Source organism: Olea europaea, chromosome 10 (assembly GCF_002742605.1).
Source record: "Olea europaea var. sylvestris chromosome 10, O_europaea_v1, whole genome shotgun sequence".
NCBI lineage: Eukaryota > Viridiplantae > Streptophyta > Magnoliopsida > Lamiales > Oleaceae > Olea > Olea europaea.
In genome coordinates, this window is record NC_036246.1 from 6,105,252 (window position 1) to 6,128,132 (window position 22,881).

The following is a 22,881-nucleotide window of genomic DNA, read 5'->3' on the forward strand; positions in this document are numbered from 1 at the left end:
TACTCCTGTAATATGCATATTTAGCTTCCAACTTAAACTGGAATGTTCACGAGTCATTAGGTTACTTTCCAGTGAATGTTCATGTTTCCTGCAGACAGAGAGAGATTAGTGTTGACTGAGGGAGTCATTTGGTTACTTTCCAGTGAATGTTGCTTCCAACTTATTTGCTTCTGTGAATTCATTTCATGTGCTGACTTAGGGAGTCTGAGATTATCATTTTGTTTGGTGTTTGATCCCCAGGTTAAAATGAGAGGGAAGAATTATGGAGTATGCCATAGTTGTAGATTGAAGGGAAATTTTTTTGCGGAATGCCCGAATAAACGACCTTGCCCATGGTGTAAACATGCGTTTTTGAAGTGCTTCGAGGTGGAGAAGAACACTGAAAACAAGGGCAAACTGTTCGAAACGTGCAGCGTGAAATGTGGTTATTGGGAGTGGGTGAAAACGAAGGAAACGGGTGCTGAATCAAGTTTAGTCGCCAGCACTCCAGATCTGTCTTGCATGTCCGAAACACGATGCCGAATAACTGGTGATCAAGAAATGGAGATTGCTATGAACGTGACCATACGCAAACGAGGAGAGCATGTCACCAAATGGGAGAAGAATGGACAGTCTTCGGCCTGAGCTAAAGTTTATTCGTTTCTAATGAAATTGTAACTCAAATTATGTAAATGAAATATTGTGGGAGTATCCAAATTATCCTTGCCTCCACCAATATTACAAGATTCCTGTATGCACTAGCAATCTTGAATTATCTTCCATAATGACATGTTCCATTTCCTAGAAACTAATTTAACATACATCAGTTGTAAAGTTAAATATACTCGTCCAGAATGTGACAAAGAATGCTCCGTGGTCTAATGAGCTGTCAATTTCCATTGTGTTCTGTCATCAATTGGTTGCTCATGTTTTATTGTTTGGCCATTTACTTAAAAACTTGATGGCTTCTGTGCATTGTAGTTATGAATTTTATCTGCTCATGCAGCTGTTGTTCTTGTGGATTTGATTTAAACCTGAGTTCATCGAAGGCTTTGCTTATTACCATTGGTGCAACATTTTTCTTTTTGCACTCGTACTCTCGTTTTCAGGAAATTATTGCTCGTGATGCGCTAAGCCATTGATAGGTTAATAGCAGCTTTATGTAACTTGTTTCTGTTGAATTTTTAAATTGAATATAATACAACTACTATGACTTATATCTTATGTAGTAATTTATTGAGCTTTATGCTGGTAGCACTGAATTGGGAATGCAGCCATTGTTCTATATCTTTCTTTTATCTCGGATGGAGTAGTTATGTTGCAACGATTTGAGAACTTGTCTGCATAGTATGTTCTGGGCTTGCACTTTTAAAATATTGGTTACAGTTGCATCAGCATGGTACCGTCAGCTAGAGACAGGTTTTCTATCCTGCTATGTACACTCGTAGAGCGCTCGGGCATTAAGGACGGGGTGATGGTCAGAAGAACTCCAATAGGTGAGTCTTATTTGAAATGTCGAGTAAACCATGGTGGAATATTACCCGTTGATCAAGCCAACTATGGGTCGACATGTTTGCCTAGTTAGCTCGTTAGGTCCCAATTTTTGCCATGGGAGATATGGGTGCAAGTACAACACCAACAAATGCAGTAGAATGGTAAATCTTGAAATTGAAGCTAAAAAATGTCTGTCTTACATCAGAATGTAGGATAATCAAAGTATATTTTTTTCTAGTGCACAAAAGTTAAAACCGTGATCAATGTTTGATTAGAAGTACAAACACTATTTCATGTTCCTAGGACTTACAATTCCATAACCCAAACAAAGTGCAAGTGTCGGCTTCATTGGCAAGTTACAAGAGTACTTGTACACAGAAGCAGCATATACTGCACCAGCATATGGATCAATCGTAACATTTATGACAGTAGGACTTTCGTGTTGAAAAAGATTCAACAAGAGCCTCTTTTAGTTCATCTGGGGTTCCAGCAAGATAACCCTTTCTTCCAAAAGCTTCAAGGAGAACATGATATGCTGCACCAGGGACAAAAGAAGTAGGTGATGGGTCGTCCTTGTAAGGACCAGTTATTTCATCATGGTTCCTCCGTAGGTGCATCCGTGTTTCCTCCATCAAAATGCATTCCCAAACCTACATAATGAATATACATAATGAACAATTTTTGCAAAGTATTAATAAATATACATAATGAACAATGTTTATTAGACGGTCCAACTTATTCACCTTGCATATTTAATGTAGGAGTTGTTGCCAATGAAGGGTTTAGACACGTGGATTGCAAGTGATGTGTGAACTGAAGATTTTGGTTCCCACCCTGCGTGAAATAGCATTATCAGTAAATACTACATTATCATTGAAGTCAAATCATTAACAAATGCTAACCAAAAGGAGGTTCGTATAGGAGAACGGTAGCGGCATGTGTAGTTGTTGAGGCGACTGGAGAATGGGCACTGAAACCATTCCCATATCACTTCTAGGAACCTTCGTTTTCTTCCGTTTGGTAGAACCCGTACTTGCCTGCAAAACAAGGAATGTTCTTTGACATTATCCCTATACTGAGTTTGCAACAACCGAAAATATGCAACATTTGAGTATTACCTTAACTTTGCTCGAAATGGTTTCCAATGGGCTCTTCTTCCGAAGTTTCTTTGGGGCACCTTTTCTTTTCACACATTCTGGATCCCTTATGTTACCACTTCCAGTATCCTCTGGAGCTCCACATTGGAATGATATCTGAGTCGTATGCGGGGAGAGGACATTACTATTAGTATGATTTGTTTCCATCATCTCTTCACATTGACTGTCAATCCAATCAATTATGGCATCAGATTTCGCTTCATCTTCTGCTGTTAGATCGGCCAATGTTGCAAAGTGTTGACACATTTTGTCATACTTCAATTGCCCTGGCGTACTAATCAAACCATCATAGTTCACGGGTACCCTCGTGTGGGCCCTACTCACATCTCGTCGCCATCTCCGTAATATATATCTTTCGGGTATGGATTTCACATCATTACGGACCAATACTGCGATCATATGTCTGCAAATAATCCCTCGAAACTCAAAGTTGTGGCAACTGCAAGTGATTTCACATTTGTCTCTTTGAAATGAGAGAAAAAAACTTTTTTTCTTCGAATGCTCGTCATTTATTACATCCTCCCGTACCTCATACGTTGCCCCCAATAGTCCCTCAGAGACAGAAACAAGGTTGTAGTACATTTTACCCGTGAACTCCTCTTGAACTTCCTTAAATTTCGAAATTGTGTAAACTGCTTGAAATTGCTTCTCAATTCCATATCTTGATGCGCATGGTACCATTTGCGAGAACGACTTGAAGTCTGCTTGAAACTCCTTCTCAACCTTGTTTCTCAATGCTTGTTCGTATTGTTCAACAAATTGCTTCAACGTCGTCTTCGAATGTACATAACCATCAAAGAATGTATGCATACTCTCACTGCGTTGAGTAGTTGACATCCCTGCCCAGAATGTGATTTTTAAATAGCAAGGTACCCAACATTCTCTATTCTTGTACAAACCCGCCAACCACTCATTCTCATATAAGTGAAACCTTTCTACCATCACTCTCCAACCGTTTTCGAAATCTTCTACAAACTGACAATCGTAGACCAAACTGTGTATAGTAGCGAATATAGACCCCTTATCCGCATGGTATCCGAACTTCTCAGGCAACTTCTTCATTATGTGCCACAAACACCATCTATGCTTTGTATTGGGAAACACAATTTGGATTGCATTTTGCATAGCCCTATCCTGATCCGTAACTATCCCATATGGAGCCAGTCCATGCATGCATTGCAGCCAGGTTCGAAAAAGCCAGACAAATGTCTCTGTATCCTCATTCGAGACCAGACCACATCCAAGGAGTGTCGACTGTCCATGGTGGTTCACTCCAACAAAAGGAAAAAATGGCATATCATACTTATTCATGAGGTATGTAATGTCAAATGTGACAACATCACCGAACTCCTTATATGCTTGCCTACTCCTATAGTCTGCCCAAAAAACATTCTTTAGACGCAAATCATCATCCAGATCTATACTAAAGTAAAAGCCCACGCACTGTGCCTGCATTTTAGAGAAGTATGATTGTAGTGCTGATACGTCCCCTTATCCAAGTCTTAAACGCCTAACTTTCTCAACATAGTTACGACAATCCTTCTCGATGCAACTCAAATTCTCATACCCACTCGCTTCAACAACTGTAGAGTTGAAGCTCTTGTGTAATGGAATTCATGCCATGTCATTCACTTCGAGTCTTCGTTTAACATGTGCACTCAACTCTCGATTGCACCGATACAGCCTAGACTTCGAAGGGCTTGGCTTATGATTATGGTCTAGATATACCTTGTTAATATTCCATATTCCACAAACATCTTTGGATGCGCAGATCCTTACTTTACGTCCTCTCTGCATGGTTGCTTGCGGTTTCAAAAAACCGCTTGTATTTTTTATTCTTTTCCCTTCACGGCTACAACAAATATAACATTTCTCAATACTCCGTCATCATCCTTTATCGAATTTCGTTTCCTGACCGGGAAACCACTTTCGTATGCATATCTTTTGTACAAATCAAAAATTTCATTTTCATCCTTAAATTTCATACCCGACTCGGGCACAATCACACCATCTCCAACTAACGTATCATCACCCGCTACATTCATAATATCCACAACATCCTCATTATCGGACTCCACCGGTATAATTTCATCCACATAATTCGAAATTTCTTTCCCTTCATCAAACAAATTATTTAACATGTCAAATAATTTATGTAACTATAATTCAAATAGAAACTAGTCAGATCACGATGGACTACAATGCAAATAATCGTTTGAAGAAAAGTAGAAAATATAATATAATGGTTCAAATCTAAAAGAAAAGAAGCAAAAAATGAACGAAACTAAAATACAACAAGAGAACTATATAGAAATGTCCAGTGAGCTTAATGTATTCTTCAGCTCCAATTTGGACTTTTCTATATGCTCATCATTGGATCTCAGCAAGCTTAATGTATTCTTCAGCTCTAGTTTGGAAATTTCAGATAGATAACGCAGTTTATTCTCACGTCATCAATCCATGGGAAAATTAAAACATAAACAGAATTCAAAAGGCAAATTAAAACATAAACAGTCTACCTACTCATATCACAATGCAAGACCATCTATCAGTAACCAACTCAAAAAACTGTAAAGAGAGAAAATCAAATTGCAAATCCCCTAAATCCAAATGGTATGTATAGGAAACCAATACCTTTTTCGGTCTTCTCTCGGCTGAAAAATGTTAGGTTCGTCTACGTCTGGAGTCTTTTCCCACTGCCAGGCCCTTCTTCATTCAATGTAGTACACATAAACGACGCAATCAACAAGTTAGAATTTTGGATTTACACAATATGCGTAGTAAGTATCTAATTAACCTTAAATATTAGTCAAATACCTATTGATTAAGATTATTGAGGAATGACGAAATGGGTTTCTCTACAAGCCACTGTAATCTCTTCCAGCCACTGTAGTTCGATTTCTTTTCCAGCTAAAATAGGTATTTGTCATGCTCCATGTACAGAAGAGAAGGGATGCAGTTGGATCTGGTAACAAGATCGCGCCATTGCAACCGGCGGTCTGCAGATCGCGCCACAATGGGAGTTCCAAAGACCTACACACGGGTTTTGATTCGAAATGAAAATTACAAAAAGAAACGGGTTTTCACCAATGATACGGGTTTAACAACTGGGCTGGGTCGGGTTTAACAAGTGGGTCGGTTTTAAAATTTTCAAATTTCACAAGTTTTTCACCGGCGCCAGTTTTTTTCTCTCTGTTTAATTTTTTTTTTTTTCCATTTTCCACATCATTGTGTCAAGTTTTGTGTCAAACTATGTGGCTATCTAGCATAATTGATCGGTAATTTGGCTCATCAACCTAGACCGTCCACGGACTAGCTCATGTCATGGGCAATGAGCTGACCCTTAAAAAACACAACACAAGGAGATTTTTTTATCAAAAAAAAAAAACATGAATCAGCTTAGCTCAATCAGTTTCGACTCAATAGGGCCTGAACTGAAAGCTCGGGTCAAGCCTATATTTTTTGGTTGAGCAAAAGTTCAGCTCAATTCGAGCCAAAAAAGTCCGAACTATTTTTACTCAAGGACAGCCCGAGTTTCAAATTTTGACTCGCAAGCCAACTCATCTTCTTGATATCCCTAGTCTTTACATCCCAATATTCTTCTTAACATTTGATTTGTTATGCTTTATTGAAATAATAATAATAATAATTAACAAGAAATGAAATTTATTAGTAACACTACATAGCTAGACGATAAAAATCTTTGAGAGGATCAGAGGAGTTACAAGGAGTCCCTACAATCTTGGGGAGATAAAAAAGTGGAATTTCATATTCAGAGAATTAGAGAGGTAAGGGCACATATTCATATATTAATGGAGAGAAATTAAGTGATTAAGGAATTCAAGGTTTACTAGTTTAAATGAAATGATTGTCCTATAGTCTAGACGCAATAAATGTGATAGCATATCAGTGAGTATCAAATTCAATGAGCATGCAACAACAAAAAAATCAAAATAGCTTTAGTCAAGGGTACGGCTCCATTAAAATTAAATTTTGCAGACAAAATATATTTTGGAATAATGATTTTTTTGAAAGATATATGGTTAAAAAGAGAAAAGAAAATTTAAATTTACGTGTAATATTATTTAAATGACAAATGTGTGGATAAAAAGAGAGAGAGAAGTACATTTTCATTATAATGGAGCCCAAACAAGGGCTATATTTTGAAGTTTGAATTTTAAAGTTTTTTGTGCCAAGTAGTTTATCTGTTTTAGGGTGTTTTATCCAATTTAAAAAGAGATCTATGTAGTTTCCAGTGGTTATGTTCAAAGCGAAACAAAAAACCCAAAAAACAAAAAAAATGAAAAAATGAAAAAAAATCTTTAATATGACAATTTATTCATTAAAAAATATCATTTTCCCTTTTTTCTTCTTGGTGAGGAGGGATGTGCACCAGAGCAGCACTTACAGAGAGCATTGGCTCTTACAGAAAGCCAAGAGCTCGTTGGTCACCTTACCAATGAAGATGATCAAGCACCTCTCAAGTACAACACACCAAATTCCAACACTAACAAAGCTACAGAACGACAAACATTAATATTAACACAAGCAAAATTTTACTGCTTGGCGCAAGCCCAATGGCTTCCTCGAGGGTGGATAATGGGACATTCTCAAAAGAAGCCCTTAGACTTGTCATAGGTCTCATCGACACATCACACTAAGTTTGGGAAGCACTCAGGAATAGATATGCACAGGATTCTCAAGAAAGAGAATTTACACTCCAACGACATATCACTTATCTTTGTAAGGAAGAAGAATAAATTCTTTAGGAGCACATGCACTTTCAAAAGCTTATGCGAAATTAATATTAACACAAGCAAATTTTATTGCTTGGCACAAGTCCAATGGCTTCCTCGAGGGTGGATAATGGGACACTCTCAAAAGAAGCCCTTAGACTTGTCATAGGTCTCATCGACACATCACACTAAGTTTGGGAAGCACTCAGGAATAGATATGCACAGGATTCTCAAGAAAGAGAATTTACACTCCAACGACATATCACTTATCTTTGTAAGGAAGAAGAATAAATTCTTTAGGAGCACATGCACTTTCAAAAGCTTATGCGACAGCCTTGCAGCTATTGGGAAACTATTTTTATATAAGGAGAAAGTTTGTTATCTTTGTTGAAATGTTGTTCAACATTCAAGAAAAATGAAATGGGATAAATAAATATGAAGAAAAAACGAAAAAGGTATTAGAGGCAAAATCTTATTCTATGCAGCCGCATAGATTAATACTATGCAGTCGCATGGCCTATTGCAGGAAATTCTGGGACCTCTCTGGGTTGTTCTATGCTGTCGCATAGATTTATACTATGCAGTCGCATAGTTATACAAAATCGACTGATGGAGGTCGATTTCCTACTGTTGCAACTCCAAATTGTGGTGACTTTTCAACCTATTTTGGCACCAATTCGTGCACATTGGTGGTGCCCTATATATAGGTGATGCATCTCAAGCCAAAAACAAGTGAGAAACATTTGTGATCCATATTCATTCCAATATCAAATATGAAATTCTTGATTCACATTCATACTCTTTTCTTCCTTGTGTTCTTAAAGTTTTAGAGGATCGCACTTGTGCTTTAGTGCTAGATCCTTTACAAGGCTTGATATAATCCTACGAACCATTTGCCAAATCGTTAAGCATCTCAATCAATCCCGAGTGGAGGCAAATATAGTTTGAGGATAGCAATTCGGGCATGAAAAGTGTATTCAAGTCCGAAAAACTTGTATTATCCCTTAATGGAAAATTTGTTGGAAATGCTATTCTTGTGAAGGAATGATCAAATTATGTACCCTTGACAATGAATTGAATAAAACTGATTTTGCTAATGTTGTGGATTTATTTTCATTATAGCATGCTAGATTAGGTCATGTTGGAATAAGTACCATGAAACGCATGAAAAAATTGTGAATTGATCTCATAAAATGAAAATAATAAAAGTAAATGTAAGATATATGTATAATCTAAAATGATCAAAAGGTCTTATCATAGTGTGAAAAGGACTTCTAACATTTTAGAACTTATTCATACCGATATATGTGAAATGAATGGCATGTTAACTAGGGGTGGAAATAGGTATTTTATTACCTTTATTGATGACATTTCTAGATAAATGCATGTTTATTTGATAAAGCATAAAAGTAAAGCTTTTGATATGTTTAAAGCTACAAAAACGACGTTGAAATTTATCTAGGAAAGAAAATTAAAACCTCAATTTCCAACAATTTTAACTTGTTTTGTGAACAACATGAAATCATTCACCAATGTTTCACACCTCGGACCCCCAAACAAAATGGTTTAGCCGAAAGGAAAAATAAAACCTTAGTTGAAATGGTTAATGCCATGCTCATTCATGCTAAGTTGCAATTTAACTTGTGGGGTGAATCTTTATTAAGTGCATATAAGATTCCTTCGAAATATACTAAGGTTTCTCCTTATGAACCATGGAAAGGAAGAAAATCAAACATTGGATACTTCAAAGTGTGGGAATGTCTTACTTATTGCAAGAATACGAATCCGAATAGTACAAATTGGGTCCAAGAAACATTAAATGTGCCTTTGTGAGATATGCGAATAATAGCAAATCTTATAGATTGCTGAATTTGGAGTCTAAAGTGATTATTGAATCCAACGATGTAGAGTTCTTTAAGGATTTGTTATCTTCAAATAATGAATTAAGGGAAAATCTTGAATATGTCCCTAGCTCAAGTGGAACATGTGATGAAATATCTTTTAAAGATGTTGATGAATCTAGTGTACCACGAATAAGTAAGAGAACTCGGGTTGGGAAGTCTTTGGGACCAGATGAAATTGATTCTCAAGTTATCTCTTTTTTACTTAGTAGAGGGAAACGAGTTGAATGTTGTAAGAATAATTCCTTTTGTTCTATAAGTGGAAACCGACCCTAAGACTTATATAAAGAAGTTATGGTTTCACGTGACAACATCTTTTGGAAGGATGCAATTAAGGACGAAATAGATTCGATAATGTCCAATAATACTTGGAAATTTGTTGATTTACCAGCGGGATCCAAACCTATTGGATGCAAATGGATATTTAGGAGAAAATATAATGTTGATGGATCACTAAATACTTTCAATGCTAGATTGGTAGCCAAACGATATCGACAAGAGGAAGGAATTGACTATTTTGATACTTACCAATTGCTAGAATGACATCGATTAAGATATTATTCTCTTTACCTTCAATATATGACTTGTATGTTCATCAAATGGATGTCAAGACGGCATTCCTAAATGGAAATCTTGATGAGAAGGTTTATATGGAACAACCCAAAGGGTTTGCCCTACCTGGGAGTAAACATAAGGTATGCAAGTTTGTGAAATCTTTATACGATTTGAAGCAAGTACCTAAAGAATGGCATGAGAAGTTTGACTTAGCAATTATTTCTTTTGGGTTTAAACATAATAGTGTAGATAAATGTTTATTTTTCAAAATATGTGAAAATTATGCGATATTTATATGATTATATGTTGACGACATGTTGATTATGAGTAATCACATGGACGGTATAGAAGAAACAAAGAGGTTTTTATCTTCCACATTCAAAATGAAAGATCTTGGACATGTGGATACCATTTTGGGTATCAAAGTCACAAAGACTTGTGGGGATTACCATTTGAGTTAATCACATTATATCAAGAATGTGATAAATAAGTTCAAACACTTGAACTTAAAGGAATATAGTACCCCAATCGATCCAAATCTAACACTTGTAAAGAATAGTGGAAGGGCAATTGCTTGATTGGAATATGCAAGTGCTATAGGGAGTTTTATGTATGCAGTTAATGCACAAGACCGGACATAGCCTATGCAATAAGTAAACTTAGCAGGTTTATTAGAAATTCAAGCAACGATCATCGGAAGGCTATTGGGAGAGTTCTTAGATACTTAAAGAAAACCAAGAACTTGAGCCTACAATATAATAAATTTTTGGCAGTATTGGAGGGATTTACCTATGTTAGTTGGATATCTTGCACGGGTGAAATTAAATCTACCTTGGGTTTGGTGTTTACTCTTAGAGGAGGTACTGTTTCTTGGAAATAAATAAAAAAAACAAACAAACATGTATAACACACTCAACCATGGAATCTGAATTTGTGGTACTATCAGATACTGGGAAAGAGGCTGAGTGGTCGAAGGATCTCTCCTATGAGATACCTTTGGGATCGAAGAATATGTTTTCAATATCTATCATGTGTAATAGTCAAGCCACATTAGCGAAAGCATACAATGAGGTATACAATGAAGAGTTTAGACATATGAGTCTAAGATACGACTACATAAGAAAATTAATCAAAGATTGAATAATTTTCCTTAATTATGTAAAGTCAATAGAGAACTTAACGGATCCTTTAACTAAATCACTAAATAGAGATTTAGTGGCATCTACTTCGAGTAGGATGTAGTTGAAATTCCTTTAGCAATAAAGGTCCACCAATGGCGGCAACCCTACTCGTCATTACTCAAAAGGTAATCCACTGGTTCAAAGGGTAAAAATAAGTCATTTGATATGTGGGATGGTTTCAGCATTATTCAAATCCACAATAACCCTATCCTAAGTAAAATAATGCTGGTTGTTATTGAAATGAGGATTGAGCATTAAAGCTCTTAATGAAATTCAGTGCTAAAACACCAATACTTCTAAAAGTAACAAAGGTATTGGACGAACTTTACCTAAACAAACTTTGAGGTGGTGCCGCCTCAATTGAGAGTTGGAGTTTTTCTCTTAAAAGTTTGTCGAATAGGATGAGCATAAGGCCATAACAGCCCTAAGTGAGTTATGAGGAACTTGAGAACACGTGGTACTTGTGTGTGTGTTCGAACCGATTTTGTTACACGGAATAATTGGTTCAAAGTTACAGCTACCTTTGATTCCTACTTTACTTTGTTTGGATTACACTATGGCTAGATTCAAATCAAAAGATATCTAGTCCTTATACATGAGTATCATATGATTTGAGTATGAGAATTTTTCTCGAATTTTGAACAAGTGGGGGATTATTGAAATGTTGTTCAACATTCAAGAAAAATGAAATGGGATGAATAAATATGAAGAAAAAATGAAAATCGGTATTAGAGGCAAAACCTTGTTCTATGTAGTCACATGGCCTATTGCAGGAAATTCTGGGGCCTCTTTGGGTTGTTCTATGCTGTCGCATAGATTTATACTATGCAGTTGCAGAGATACAAAATTGACCATTGGAGGTCGGTTTCCTACCGTTGCAACTCAAAATTGTGGTGGCTTTTCAACCTATTTTAGCACCAATTCGTGCACATTGGTGGTGGCCTATATATAGGTGATGCATTTCAAGCCAAAAACAAGTGAGAAACATTTGTGATCCATATTCATTCCAATATCAAATATGAAATTCTTGATTCACATTCATACTCTTTTCTTCTTGTATTCTTAAAGTTTCAGAGGATCGCACTTATACTTTAGTGCTAGATCCTTTACAAGGTTTGATATAATCCTACGAACCATTTGTCAAAATTGTTAAGCATCTCAATCAATCCTGAGAGGAGGCAAATATAGTTTGAGGATAGCAATTATGCGTTCGAGCCTTCGATCTTGTTCTTATCAAGTTTCTAGTGTTAATTATTTTTGTTGTTGCATTATTGTGATATTATTCGTCTCTACTCCATTTCTCCTACATATTTTCCAACAATCTTTTCACAAGCCTCGGACCTCAATACGAGCCATTCACCACAATTATGTTAAAACTGTCAAGACCCAGATATTCAGAGCTCGTATCACAATAACAAAGCTTTGATAAGAGGTGTAACTGGTTCTCTGTAAACATTAATGTCACTGCTCCGCAAATCACTCCTCAGTTGGCATTCTATTATCAACAAATGTGCACTCAGCAACAATCCTCCTCAAGATATTGGTATCACGGTCTTTTAATTCTACAGGACAAGATTTTCAGACACAACAGTCCAGAGACTCCAACAAAGATCACTCAAACAATTCTATTTCAAACACCATTACACCAAAGTCATCCTCCACCTCAGGAGAACGCCGCATGACCCCAATAGAAAGAGAATTATATAAAGAAGAATTTTTCAATATTGTGTCACTCTGTGACACATCGCCAAGATCTGTTGGTGACTGCCAAAGAAGACAACTCAAAGTAAAGGCATTTCTCAAGCACCTGTTGCACTTACATTGGACAACACCATTGCAGATTCTAAGTGGACATCTGACACAAGTGCATCAAACCATCTGACAAGTAAGCCAAGCATGTTAACTAATGTAACGTGGATACCACGACTCAGATTATGGATCTTTCTTAAAAATTCTTAGCATAGGTGACACATGTATAAAATAAAATGAAATGGTGGTGGAATAATACCTCCTAATCTACCTGGTGGCCGTTGGCATTCCTGCTACTTTGACAAGCATGTATAACTTAAAAAGTGAGGGTGGGGCTTTCTCCTCCGTTTTACCTCCGGCGTGAGAATCAGTATATATGTTAGGAGAAATAAGGATGGAATTCAAATAGCTAAAAATATCAATCCCGTTACCTGTGTCACCTTCGGGGGTATTTATAGGTACTGGAAGCTGGGTGAGTGTCGGATGATCATGGTGCCATGTGTCCCTCGTTGGCTTCCCCACTACCCCACGTTCTCCTAGGGGATCTCTAACTTCTTGCTTGGAGGTTGTGCCCATAATAACCGCCACAGAGCTTTGTCAATTTACCTGAGATTTTTGACTAAGTGTTGGGGTGGCCACATAGGTCACTTTCAAGGGTAGATGGTTTTATGTAAAGGTAGAGCGCCCCAGGGGGGTCGATGGCCTCGCGTAAAGGTAGAGCGCTCTCAAGAGGTCGATGGCCTTGCATAGAAGTAGAGCGCCCCCAGAAGGTCGATGGTCTCGCGTAAACCCCGAAGGGTCGATGGCCTCGCGTAAAGGTAGAACACCCCTGAGGGGTCGATGACTTCGCGTCGACGTGTAGTGACCAGCCTTGTTCTTCATTGGAGGTGGTTCTCTAGGCTAGCTTATATCATTAGCCCCCCTACCCCTTGTCGATGTTATTCGGCAAGGGGTAGTAATTTCCCTGTCTTGGTTTTTTTTCACCTAAGTAAGTCGAGCGGTATAATTTAAAGGTGGAGGCCTATTTCACTGTACACTTGGCGTCCACCCAATCGTCTCTAACTTAGAGGGAATTTCCCCCCAAAATAATTCGAATTTTATTGCTTATAAAAATGGAATGGTCCCTCACCTGTGAATCATTTTCTTCTCCTCCCAACATCTTAGTCTCCCATCTCTTCTTCTTCATTTTTTACAAAATCACATACAAGACAATCATTTTTTCTTCTTCTTCCGACGAAAGTAGTGATGGGGGGCCAGTAGACGTCGAAAAAAATTCGATCGGTTGGTCATCGCCCATCCGTGAGGCCGGTCGGACCTCCGACGTCCTTCGACCTCCCCCTTCATCTAGTGGGTTTCCTTATGAGTTTGATAGCCGAACCCTTTCATCTGATTCCCAAGCGTTTATTCCGAACTCCCCCAAGAGACATATTGGCTGCACCAAGTCTCCAAACCAAAACTTAGAATCGGGCGAGATCTGGCTGGCAAGATCGTCCTCCTTGAAATTCCAAGTTATAATCTCTACAATTCTCCACTTAAGTTGGAAAAATGTCTCGCTAGGTACGATAGGGTTGATAATTACATCTATAGAGCCCCAGGTCCCAAAGAAAGACTTCCCGGATCTGATCCATGTGAGGTAGCCCTGTATAAAGACATTATGGATGGGGGTTTTTAGTTTCCCATTCACTCTTTCTTGGTGTCGATTTTCAACCAATTCCACCTTACCCCTAGTCAAATTAACACCAATGCATGGAGAAAGCCATTGTATTTCCTGTATGTTTGCCTTAAGAGGAGAATTCCACTTTCTATAGATCTTTTTAGGTGCATCTTTGAGATGCACTAACTGGCTCAGTGCAATACGTTTGTCTTTTTCACTACTAAAATCCCTTTGCTCTTTCCCAAGTTTAGGAATTCGAACAGTGGGTCAAAATCCCGATTCTTCTTTGTCTGATCTCTAGAAGGTCGATTCCCTTTCAATACCAACTAGCGGCATTCCCAAATTCACCTTTTCAATAGCCAAGTAGAAATTACTTCTCTTCTAAAAACTCAAATCCAGGAATTGGTCGATGTACCCCCTTGCCCCTGACTTAGGATCGATTTTGACCATGAAAAACATGTTAATAGTGGGGATAAGTCATCCTACTGCTAGGTGGTTTCGTTGGTTTTTGCGATTTTTTGCTTGTTGTTTTTCTGGGCTAATGAGTTTTGGCGTATGTATGTAGATATGGATTTTGACCTTGACGAGGTATTGAAGACCCTACTAGGTGGTGACGAGGACCTTGCTCCTACTAACGGTAAGCTCTCAAGATCCTCTTTCTTGCTTTATACTCTCATGTTTCTTTTTGTAAACTTAATGGACCTTACTTTTCATGCGCAAGGATGAAGTTTAATTTGGAGGGAACCATGGATTCTATGCTCGAGCAGGGGCATATGAGTGATGTTGATCCATTTCCCATCTCTTTAAAAAGAAAGAAGACAGCCATCCAGGGAGGAAGGTCTCAGAAGGCCCAAGAGACCCCAGCATTTGGATGAGCCTATTGAGGTTATCCCTGCTCCTAGGCCAGGCGCTTCCAGCCGTATACAGTGCAAGCACGAGGATTCACTTCCAAATTTCAAGTTTCCTCCTACCCGAGACTATCATGAGATGGGGGTCCTTAAATCTTTGGTGACACCCGCTCAGGCCAGGGTGATTGCAGGACACAATGCTGACGACATTTAGAGGGCTGCGGCAGTTTATCTCCAGAGGGTATGTTTCTAATTCCATATCTCTTTTACGCTGAGTTTTATTTTTGAGAATGGTTTTACAACTTGACTCTCACATTGTCTCATCATTCTTTAGGTGGTGGCCCTTCAGACCGGACTTGCTAAATCGAGTCGTCACCTTCAACTCTTGCAGAGAAAAAGAAAAAAGATGCTCATCATTACAAGAAGAAAATATCTTCCGTGAAGAAATCTCTAGAGGCGTCGGAGGCTCGAGCCCACGAGCAGGAGACAGAGAATGACAATTTACGGTCTGTGTTGGCTCGTGCTTCAGAGGAGGCGGTCGAGAGGTATAAGGCCTCTGCTGAGTATACCAGACACTCAGAGACATCTGTGGAGTAGTACAAGTCATCGTCTGATTATGTCATGGCCTTGCATTCATATGGGGGGAAGGCGATGGCGGCATCCATCAAACTAACCAAGGAGTGGCTATTAACGGAGCACCCTTCTGTTGACTGCTCAGGTTTTGATAAGCTCCTTAAGCAGCGCAAGGGAAAGGAGAGTGGGGCGTAGCCATCTAGGTCACTTGATCATTCGTCGTGGGGCGGTAGTGGTGGTGCTTCTCCTTAGAGTTGAAGCATGGCTTAGTAGCAGCATCTTTTGTTAGTTCCCCTCTTTTTTGTGTCGCTTTTTATTTTTACTTGTAGCATCATTCCCTACTTATCCGGGGTGTGGACAAGAGCACATCACATGTTTTTTGTATGAATGCTATGTTATCAGCGGTTATTAATGTTGGACACATCGTTCTTTTAACTTGTTTTTTCTAGTGTTGCCTTCCACGTTTAGTCGTTTGATAGCATGGGTGAATGTCATTCGTCCCGCATGCGCTAGGCTTGATTATAATGGTCGATGGTCTTAGCCAACATTCTGACCATTTAATACTTTCCACCTAGTCATTTAGGCTAAGTTAGCTGTTGGAAGAGGAGTCTAGCGATAAGGGCCTTAGCTAATTTTTTGGCTTTTCAAGGCTCTTCGCTAAGTCGTGTGGGCTATGTTAACCGTTAGGAGGTGGTCTGGCGATTAAGGACCTTAGCCAATTTTTTGGCTTTTCAAGGCTCTACGCCTAGCCAAGTGGGCTATGTCGACCGTCAGGAGGTGATCTGGCAGTTAAGAGCCTTAGCCAATTCTTTGGCTTTTCAAGGCTCTTCGCCTAGCCGGGTGGGCTATGGCGACCGTCAGGAGGTGGTCTGGTGGTTAAGGGCCTCAGCCAATTCTTTGGCTTTTCAAGGCTCTCCGTCTAGCTGCTTGGCCTATGTCGATTGTCAGGAGGTGGTCTGGCGGTTAAGGGCCTTAGCCAATTCTTTAGCTTTTCAAGACTCTCCGCCTAGCATCGTGGGCTATGTCGATCGTATGTCCTCACGGGATGAGCATGGAGATTCAAGATTGTATGTTAGCATAAAAAATACTTGAATTCGTTAGCTCAGTAGGCGCACCGGGACGTCCCAACTAGACTGGCCCTTCCTTAGCGCCTTTATCATCCGCCACTACCAAGGTCTTTCATTAAACACGATAAGTAATTGTAACTAAAGGCGCCTTTATGAGGCGTTACATGGAGGGAATTAAAAGCACAACCTATTCTACTATATTTATAAGAATAAGCCTGTGCACCTATTTTGAAGTCTACTGGTAATATCTTTTGAGATGCTCTGCGTTCCATGGCCTACCCAGTGGTCTTCCTCTCATGTCTTTCAGGCTATAAGCTCCTATCCACGGGCTGCGGATTACTTTATACGGGCCTTCCCAGTTTGGTCCAAGTTTTGCCGGGGGTGTCCTGCTGCTGCTGCATCTCTTAAAACAAGGTCTCCTGGCTGAAAGATTCTTGGTTTCATCCTTCGATTGAAATACCTAGCGACTATTTGTTTATAGGCCATCATCTTGATTGCCGCCTTCCCCTCACCTCTTCAAGCAGGTCGAGTTCCCCTCTAGTCGCAATGTCATCTGGCTGCTTGACTTTCATTCTACCAGTGTCGTTTAGGATCTCAACGGGGACTACTGCTTCCATCATAAAGGTTAGTTTAAATGGTGTTTCTCCGATCGTTTCTCGTGGAGTCGTGCAATATGCCCATAGTACATTAGGCAGCTCATCTGCCCACAGCCCTTTATCTTTCTCTAATCTGGTATTCAAATCCTAGAGAATGACTCGATTTATCACTACGACTTCCCGTTCGATTGAGGGTGGGCGATCTAGGTCAGTCTATGATCGATGTGATAACTTACACAAAAGGTCTTGAAACTATGATTATCAAACTGTCTGTCGTTATCCATCACCAATACCTTGGGTACTCTGAACCGACATATTATATTTTTCCATACAAAGCCTTGTATCTTTCTTGTCGTGATGGTCACCAGTGGCTCCGCCTCCACCCATTTAGTGAAGTAGTTGATTGCGATAAGCAAAAACTTCCTTTGCCCTTTGGCCATGGGCAGAGGTCCTAGAATGTCCATTCCCCACTGAAAAAATGGGCACACCCCAAATATGGCTGTCTGTTGTTCGGCTGGGACATGGATCAAATTTTCATGACGCTGGCATGTGTCACATTTTCATACCAACTCTTTGGCATCCTCTTTCATAGTTGACCAATAGTAGCCCTGTCGCAGAATTTTGAAGGCAAGGGATGTTGCCCCTTGGTGGTTATTACAGGTCCCGACATGTACCTCTTTGGCTTCGGTGGAGCGTATGCATTTTAGATATGGCATGGTAAAATCCCACTTGTAGAGCTTCCCATCGATGATGGTAAATGAAGCTGCTCGAGCTTTCAATCTCCTCGCCTCTAGGGGGTCTCCCGGTACCTTATCTTCTACTAGATATTTGATTATTGGATCCATCCAAATTTCCTCATGTTTAATATTCTTCACCTCAGCCCAACGCTGAATGCTGGGTTGTTGTAAGACTTGCACACTCCCTGTCCGAGGTAATTTTTTGGGTTGGCCGATTCGAGCTTTGCTAGTGCATCTGCCACTCATTATCTCTTCGTGAGACCTTCGTTATCTTAAGCTTGTGAACCCTCTTTGCAAATCCCTTACTTTCATTAGGTATGCTGCCATCCTCCTATCCTTACTTCGTACTCTCCCGATACCTACCTTACTATTAGCTGTAAGTCACTGCATACCTCCACTGAAGTCACTCCTAGCCTTGCTGCCAAACTCAAGCCTGTGATGATTGCCTCATACTCGACGTCGTTATTGGTAATAGGGAACTCAAAGCGTAGCAAGTATTCCAATTCTTCGAAGTCTGGTCCGATCATTATGATTCTTGTTCCTAATCCCTCTGCATTTGAGGAACTGTCTACAAAGATTTTTCAATCTACTTTCTACCCTTCTGGGGGCTCTGTCGGGATGGTGAGTTCGATAATGAAGTCTGCTAGAGCCTGTGCTTTAATGGCCGTCCTGGGCCTAAATTTAATGTCAAACTTACTTAGTTCAATCGCCCATTTCTGTAGCCTCCCGGAGGTTTTCGGTCAATATAGGATCTGCTTGATGGGTTGGTTAGTCGTTACTTGCACCGTATGGGATTGAAAGTAAGGTCTAAGCTTCCTCATTGCAATAATCAACGCGAGCACCAACTATTCGACCAGATTGTACCTTGTCTCTATGCCTTTGAGGACATGATTGATGTAGTAGATCGATTTTTGTGCCTTTGGGAGTTCTTCACAAGAACGACGCTAACTACCCGTGGTGATACCGCTAGGTAGAGACACAGTACATCACCCAGGCATGGTCTGGTCAGAATAGGAGGCTGCTATAGTGACTTCTTTAAGGATTCCAGCGATTCTTCACACTCTTGAGTCCACTCAAAATTGGTGGAGCCCCCTGTAGCTTTAAAGAAGTGGTAGCACTTATCCAACGCCCGACTCATGAATCAATTGAGGGCCACCACGCGCCCTGTCAACCGCTGAACCTCTTTCTTACTAGTGGGGCTCTTCATTTCTAGTATCGCCTGTATCTTGTCAGGGTTTACCTCAAATCCTCTTTGGGTGATCATGAAGCCTAGGAACTTTTCGTCGGCAGCACCGAAGACACACTTCTCTGGGTTGAACTTCAAGTCATTGTGTTGGGCCACATCAAATACTTTCTGTAGAAAAGCCACATGATCAATAGCTTTGACACTTTTCACTACCATGTCATCGACGTAGGCTTCTATGACATTTTCGATCAGCTCCTGAAATATCTATTCACCATCCTTTGGTAGGTTACTCCTATATTTTTTAGGCTGAACGGCATGGCTGTGTAATAATATGTCCTAGAGTCTATGATAAATGATGTCTTCTCCTGGTCGAGCTCAGCCATAGAGATTTGATGGTACCCGAAAAATGCATCCAGGAAGCTAAATCTTTCATGACTTGACGTGGCGTCGACCAAGTGGTCCTCCAAAGCCCTGTAAGGGGGTGGTTACTGTTTTCAAGTTGTCAGGAAAGATCTTTAAGCCCAAAAAAGCATCCCATGTAAGTACATTTATAGCACTTCCCCTATCAACCAGCACCCTCTTGATGTCGAAATCAACTATATCGCCTACTATCACCAAGGCATCGTCATGGGGTGTGTAAGCCTACCAAATCTTCCTCGTCAAAAGTGATGTTCTGACTAAACCTTGCTTTCTTTTGGATGGAACAAATCCTAAGAGAACGCGCGTAGCTTTTCCTTACCGAGTTTGAATCTCCGCCTCCTGCTATCCCCACTACAATCAAGTTTATCACTCCCACCCTAGGCGGGGGGCAGTCCTCCACCTTTGGTTTACCCCGGTTTTCCTTCACATATTTGCCTAAGAGCCATCTTCTTAGGAGGCACTCGATCTCCTCCTTTAGCTGTAGGCACTTTTTCGTATCGTGCCCGTGATCCTTGTGGAAATGACAATATCTGCCTTGGTTTCTCTTGTCGGGTGGCGTTGCCATGGGCCCCGGCCATTCAAGCACATTCATATCTTGTATCTCCATCAATAGCTTCGCACGTGGGGTGTTTAAAGGGGTGAACCTCTTGGGCTCCTCCCATTTTTGCCTGACTTGTCGGTCTTAGATGGTTCCCTTATTCGTCTGCTCACTCTTTGGCTTATTTTTGTTGGCAAATCTCAGTTCCTCTCCCACCTTTCGCTTGTGACTTTCCATTTTCCATCCCTTTCTGAGGTGTTTGTGACCTTCTCCACTTCTTTAGCATCAACATACTTGTCTCCCTTTTCAATAGGACGTACATTGACTCTAGGGGTTCTTGGAAAGTGACATTTTGAAGGCCCAGTTTCAAGTTCCATTCATCAACGCAGTCACCACTAATAACATTTGAAAATCCTCTATTCCAAGGGTCGCTCGGCTGAATCTGGCCAAATACTCTTGCAGACTCGTCCTTCTCCTGGACCACTTGCATCAGCCCGATGGTCGTCTTCTTCTTTCTTTTACTATTGAGGAAGTAGGCCACAAAGCTCCTGGAAAGTTCATCAAATGTTCGCATAGATCCGGGGGCAAGTGTCGCCACCCAATCTCTGACTTCTCTCCTGAGGGTCAGGGGGAAAGATCGACACATGACTGCATCAGGTGCTGCATAGAGCCTCATTAAATCAACGAAGGTCCGGAGATGGTCAAGTGCATCTATGACCCCGTCGTAATCTTTTGTCATAGGCTACTTGAAGCCCCTAGGCAAGGGGACCGCCATAATTTCAAGAGCGAATGGGTCCTATTCTAAGACCATCTGCCTACACTTATCCTTTCTCTTTGATATTACATTATCTATTTTTTGCGTCATGATCTCCTCCATCCTTCGTTCCCAATCCTCCATGGGTGGGTTAGCCTATAGGACTGTAACCTCTAGAGCCCTCGAGCCTGCAGCTATCGATTGGATGACAGGCGGAGTTTCTATGTGCCCCTCTTGGGGTAACGATGCGGCTTCCACCGAATGCAGCAGGAGAGCAGCTCCCTGCGTTTGATTCTGCAAAAGGGTCATCATAGCCACTAGCTGGGTCTCTAGGGCACTAAACTATTTTTGTTTCACATACTGCGACGATGGTGGCGGGTCAGGGCCCCTAGCGACTGATTCCGACTCCATCTCCGTCATTGCTGCTCTCAAGCGCATGTCACTTCTTGTTCATCTTCTTGACATGGCTTTGGTGTTCAATGAAAAAAACTTCCCACAGACGGCGTCAATGAAATGATGGTAGAATAATACCTCTTAATATACCTGGTGGTCGTTGGCGTTCCTGCTACTCCGGCGAGCGTCTATAACTTGAAAAGTGAGGGTCGGGCTTTCTCCCCCATTTTACCTCCGACGTAAGAATCAGTATATGTGTTAGGAGAAATAAGGATGGAATTCAGATAGCTAAAAATGTTAATCCCCTTACCTGTGTCGCCTTCGAGGGTATTTATAGATGCTGGAAGTCGAGTGAGTGTCGAACAATCATGGTACCACGTGTCCCATGTTGGCTTCTCCACTACCCCATGTTCTCCTAGGGGACCTCTAACTTCCTTCTTGGAGGTTGTGCCCATAATAACCGCCATGGAGCTTTGTTAATTTACCTGAGATTTTTGACTAAGTGTTGGGGTGGCCACATAGGTCACTTCCGGGGGTAGATGGTTTTACGTAAAGGTAGAGAACCCCGAGGGGGTCGATGGCCTCGCTTAAAGGTGGAGCGGAGGTTGATGGCCTCGCATAGAGGTAGAGCGCCCCCAGGGGGTCGATGGTCTAGCGTAAAGGTAGAGCGCCCTCAAGGGGTCGATGGCCTCGCGTAAAGGTAGAGCAGAGATCGATGGCCTCGCATAGAGGTAGAGCGTCCCCAAGAGGTCAATGGTCTCGCTTAAAGGTAGAGCACCCCTGGAGGGTCGATGGTCTCGCGTAAAGGTAGAGCGCCCCCGGGGGGTCGATGGCCTTGCATAAAGGTAGGGCGCCCCCGGGGGGTCGATGGCCTTACATAAAGGTAGGGCGCCCCTGGGGGGTCGATGGCTTCACGTCGACGTGTAGTAAACCACCTTGTTTGTAGTTGGGGTTGGTTCTCTAGGCTAGCTTATATCACCAAAGAAATGCCACTCTTCCTCTTAATAATGTTTTGCTTGTTCCTGACCTTACGAAGTTTTTATTCACTGTTACCAAATTAACTACACTATTTTAAGTAACTTATGAATTTTTTTATATTGATTTCTGTGTTGAGGATCGAGCAATAGAGAAGCCAGTGATGACAAGGAGTTGCAAGGGTAATTTATTTACTTTATAGTCAATTCATTCATGTGCTTATTTACTTGCTAGTCAATTCAACCCAACAGCCTCAAATCCTTCATAGTTATTTGTTTAATTGTGTTTCTGCATTATGACCTCAATTCATCTGGGTTTGGATAGTTCTTAGTCCATTTTTCTCTTAATTGGTTCCATTGAAGCATGAAATCTTCATAGCCAATCTAAT

General features: G+C 40.6%; 3 protein-coding genes across 4 annotated transcripts; all 3 read right to left on the reverse strand.

Moving 5' to 3' along the window:
• Positions 1-1,946: 1,946 nt before the first annotated feature.
• LOC111402613 lies at positions 1,947-2,804 on the reverse strand. 2 transcript variants are annotated; one of them, XM_023030993.1, is made up of 4 exons: positions 2,592-2,804; positions 2,376-2,510; positions 2,217-2,307; positions 1,947-2,123 (listed from the first exon to the last, which is right to left on the reverse strand). In XM_023030993.1, exons 1-4 carry the CDS (start codon positions 2,778-2,780, stop codon positions 2,068-2,070), a joined length of 471 nt encoding a protein of 156 aa, XP_022886761.1. In that variant the 5' UTR covers positions 2,781-2,804; the 3' UTR covers positions 1,947-2,067. The 2 variants fall into 2 exon arrangements, 1 of the variants encoding a protein (XP_022886761.1); XR_002704310.1 differs by having other exon boundaries at positions 2,217-2,505; positions 2,592-2,780.
• Positions 2,805-3,006: 202 nt separating this feature from the next.
• LOC111400213 (protein FAR1-RELATED SEQUENCE 5-like) lies at positions 3,007-4,427 on the reverse strand. The gene is made up of 4 exons (XM_023027638.1): positions 4,359-4,427; positions 4,146-4,229; positions 3,147-4,079; positions 3,007-3,033 (listed from the first exon to the last, which is right to left on the reverse strand). Exons 1-4 carry the CDS (start codon positions 4,425-4,427, stop codon positions 3,007-3,009), a joined length of 1,113 nt encoding a protein of 370 aa, XP_022883406.1.
• A 15,415-nt stretch (positions 4,428-19,842) lies between these two features.
• Positions 19,843-20,440, reverse strand: LOC111400214. The gene is made up of 2 exons (XM_023027639.1): positions 20,153-20,440; positions 19,843-20,055 (listed from the first exon to the last, which is right to left on the reverse strand). The coding sequence occupies exons 1-2, from the start codon at positions 20,438-20,440 to the stop codon at positions 19,843-19,845; spliced, it is 501 nt and encodes a 166-aa protein (XP_022883407.1).
• Between the last annotated feature and the right edge of the window lie 2,441 nt (positions 20,441-22,881).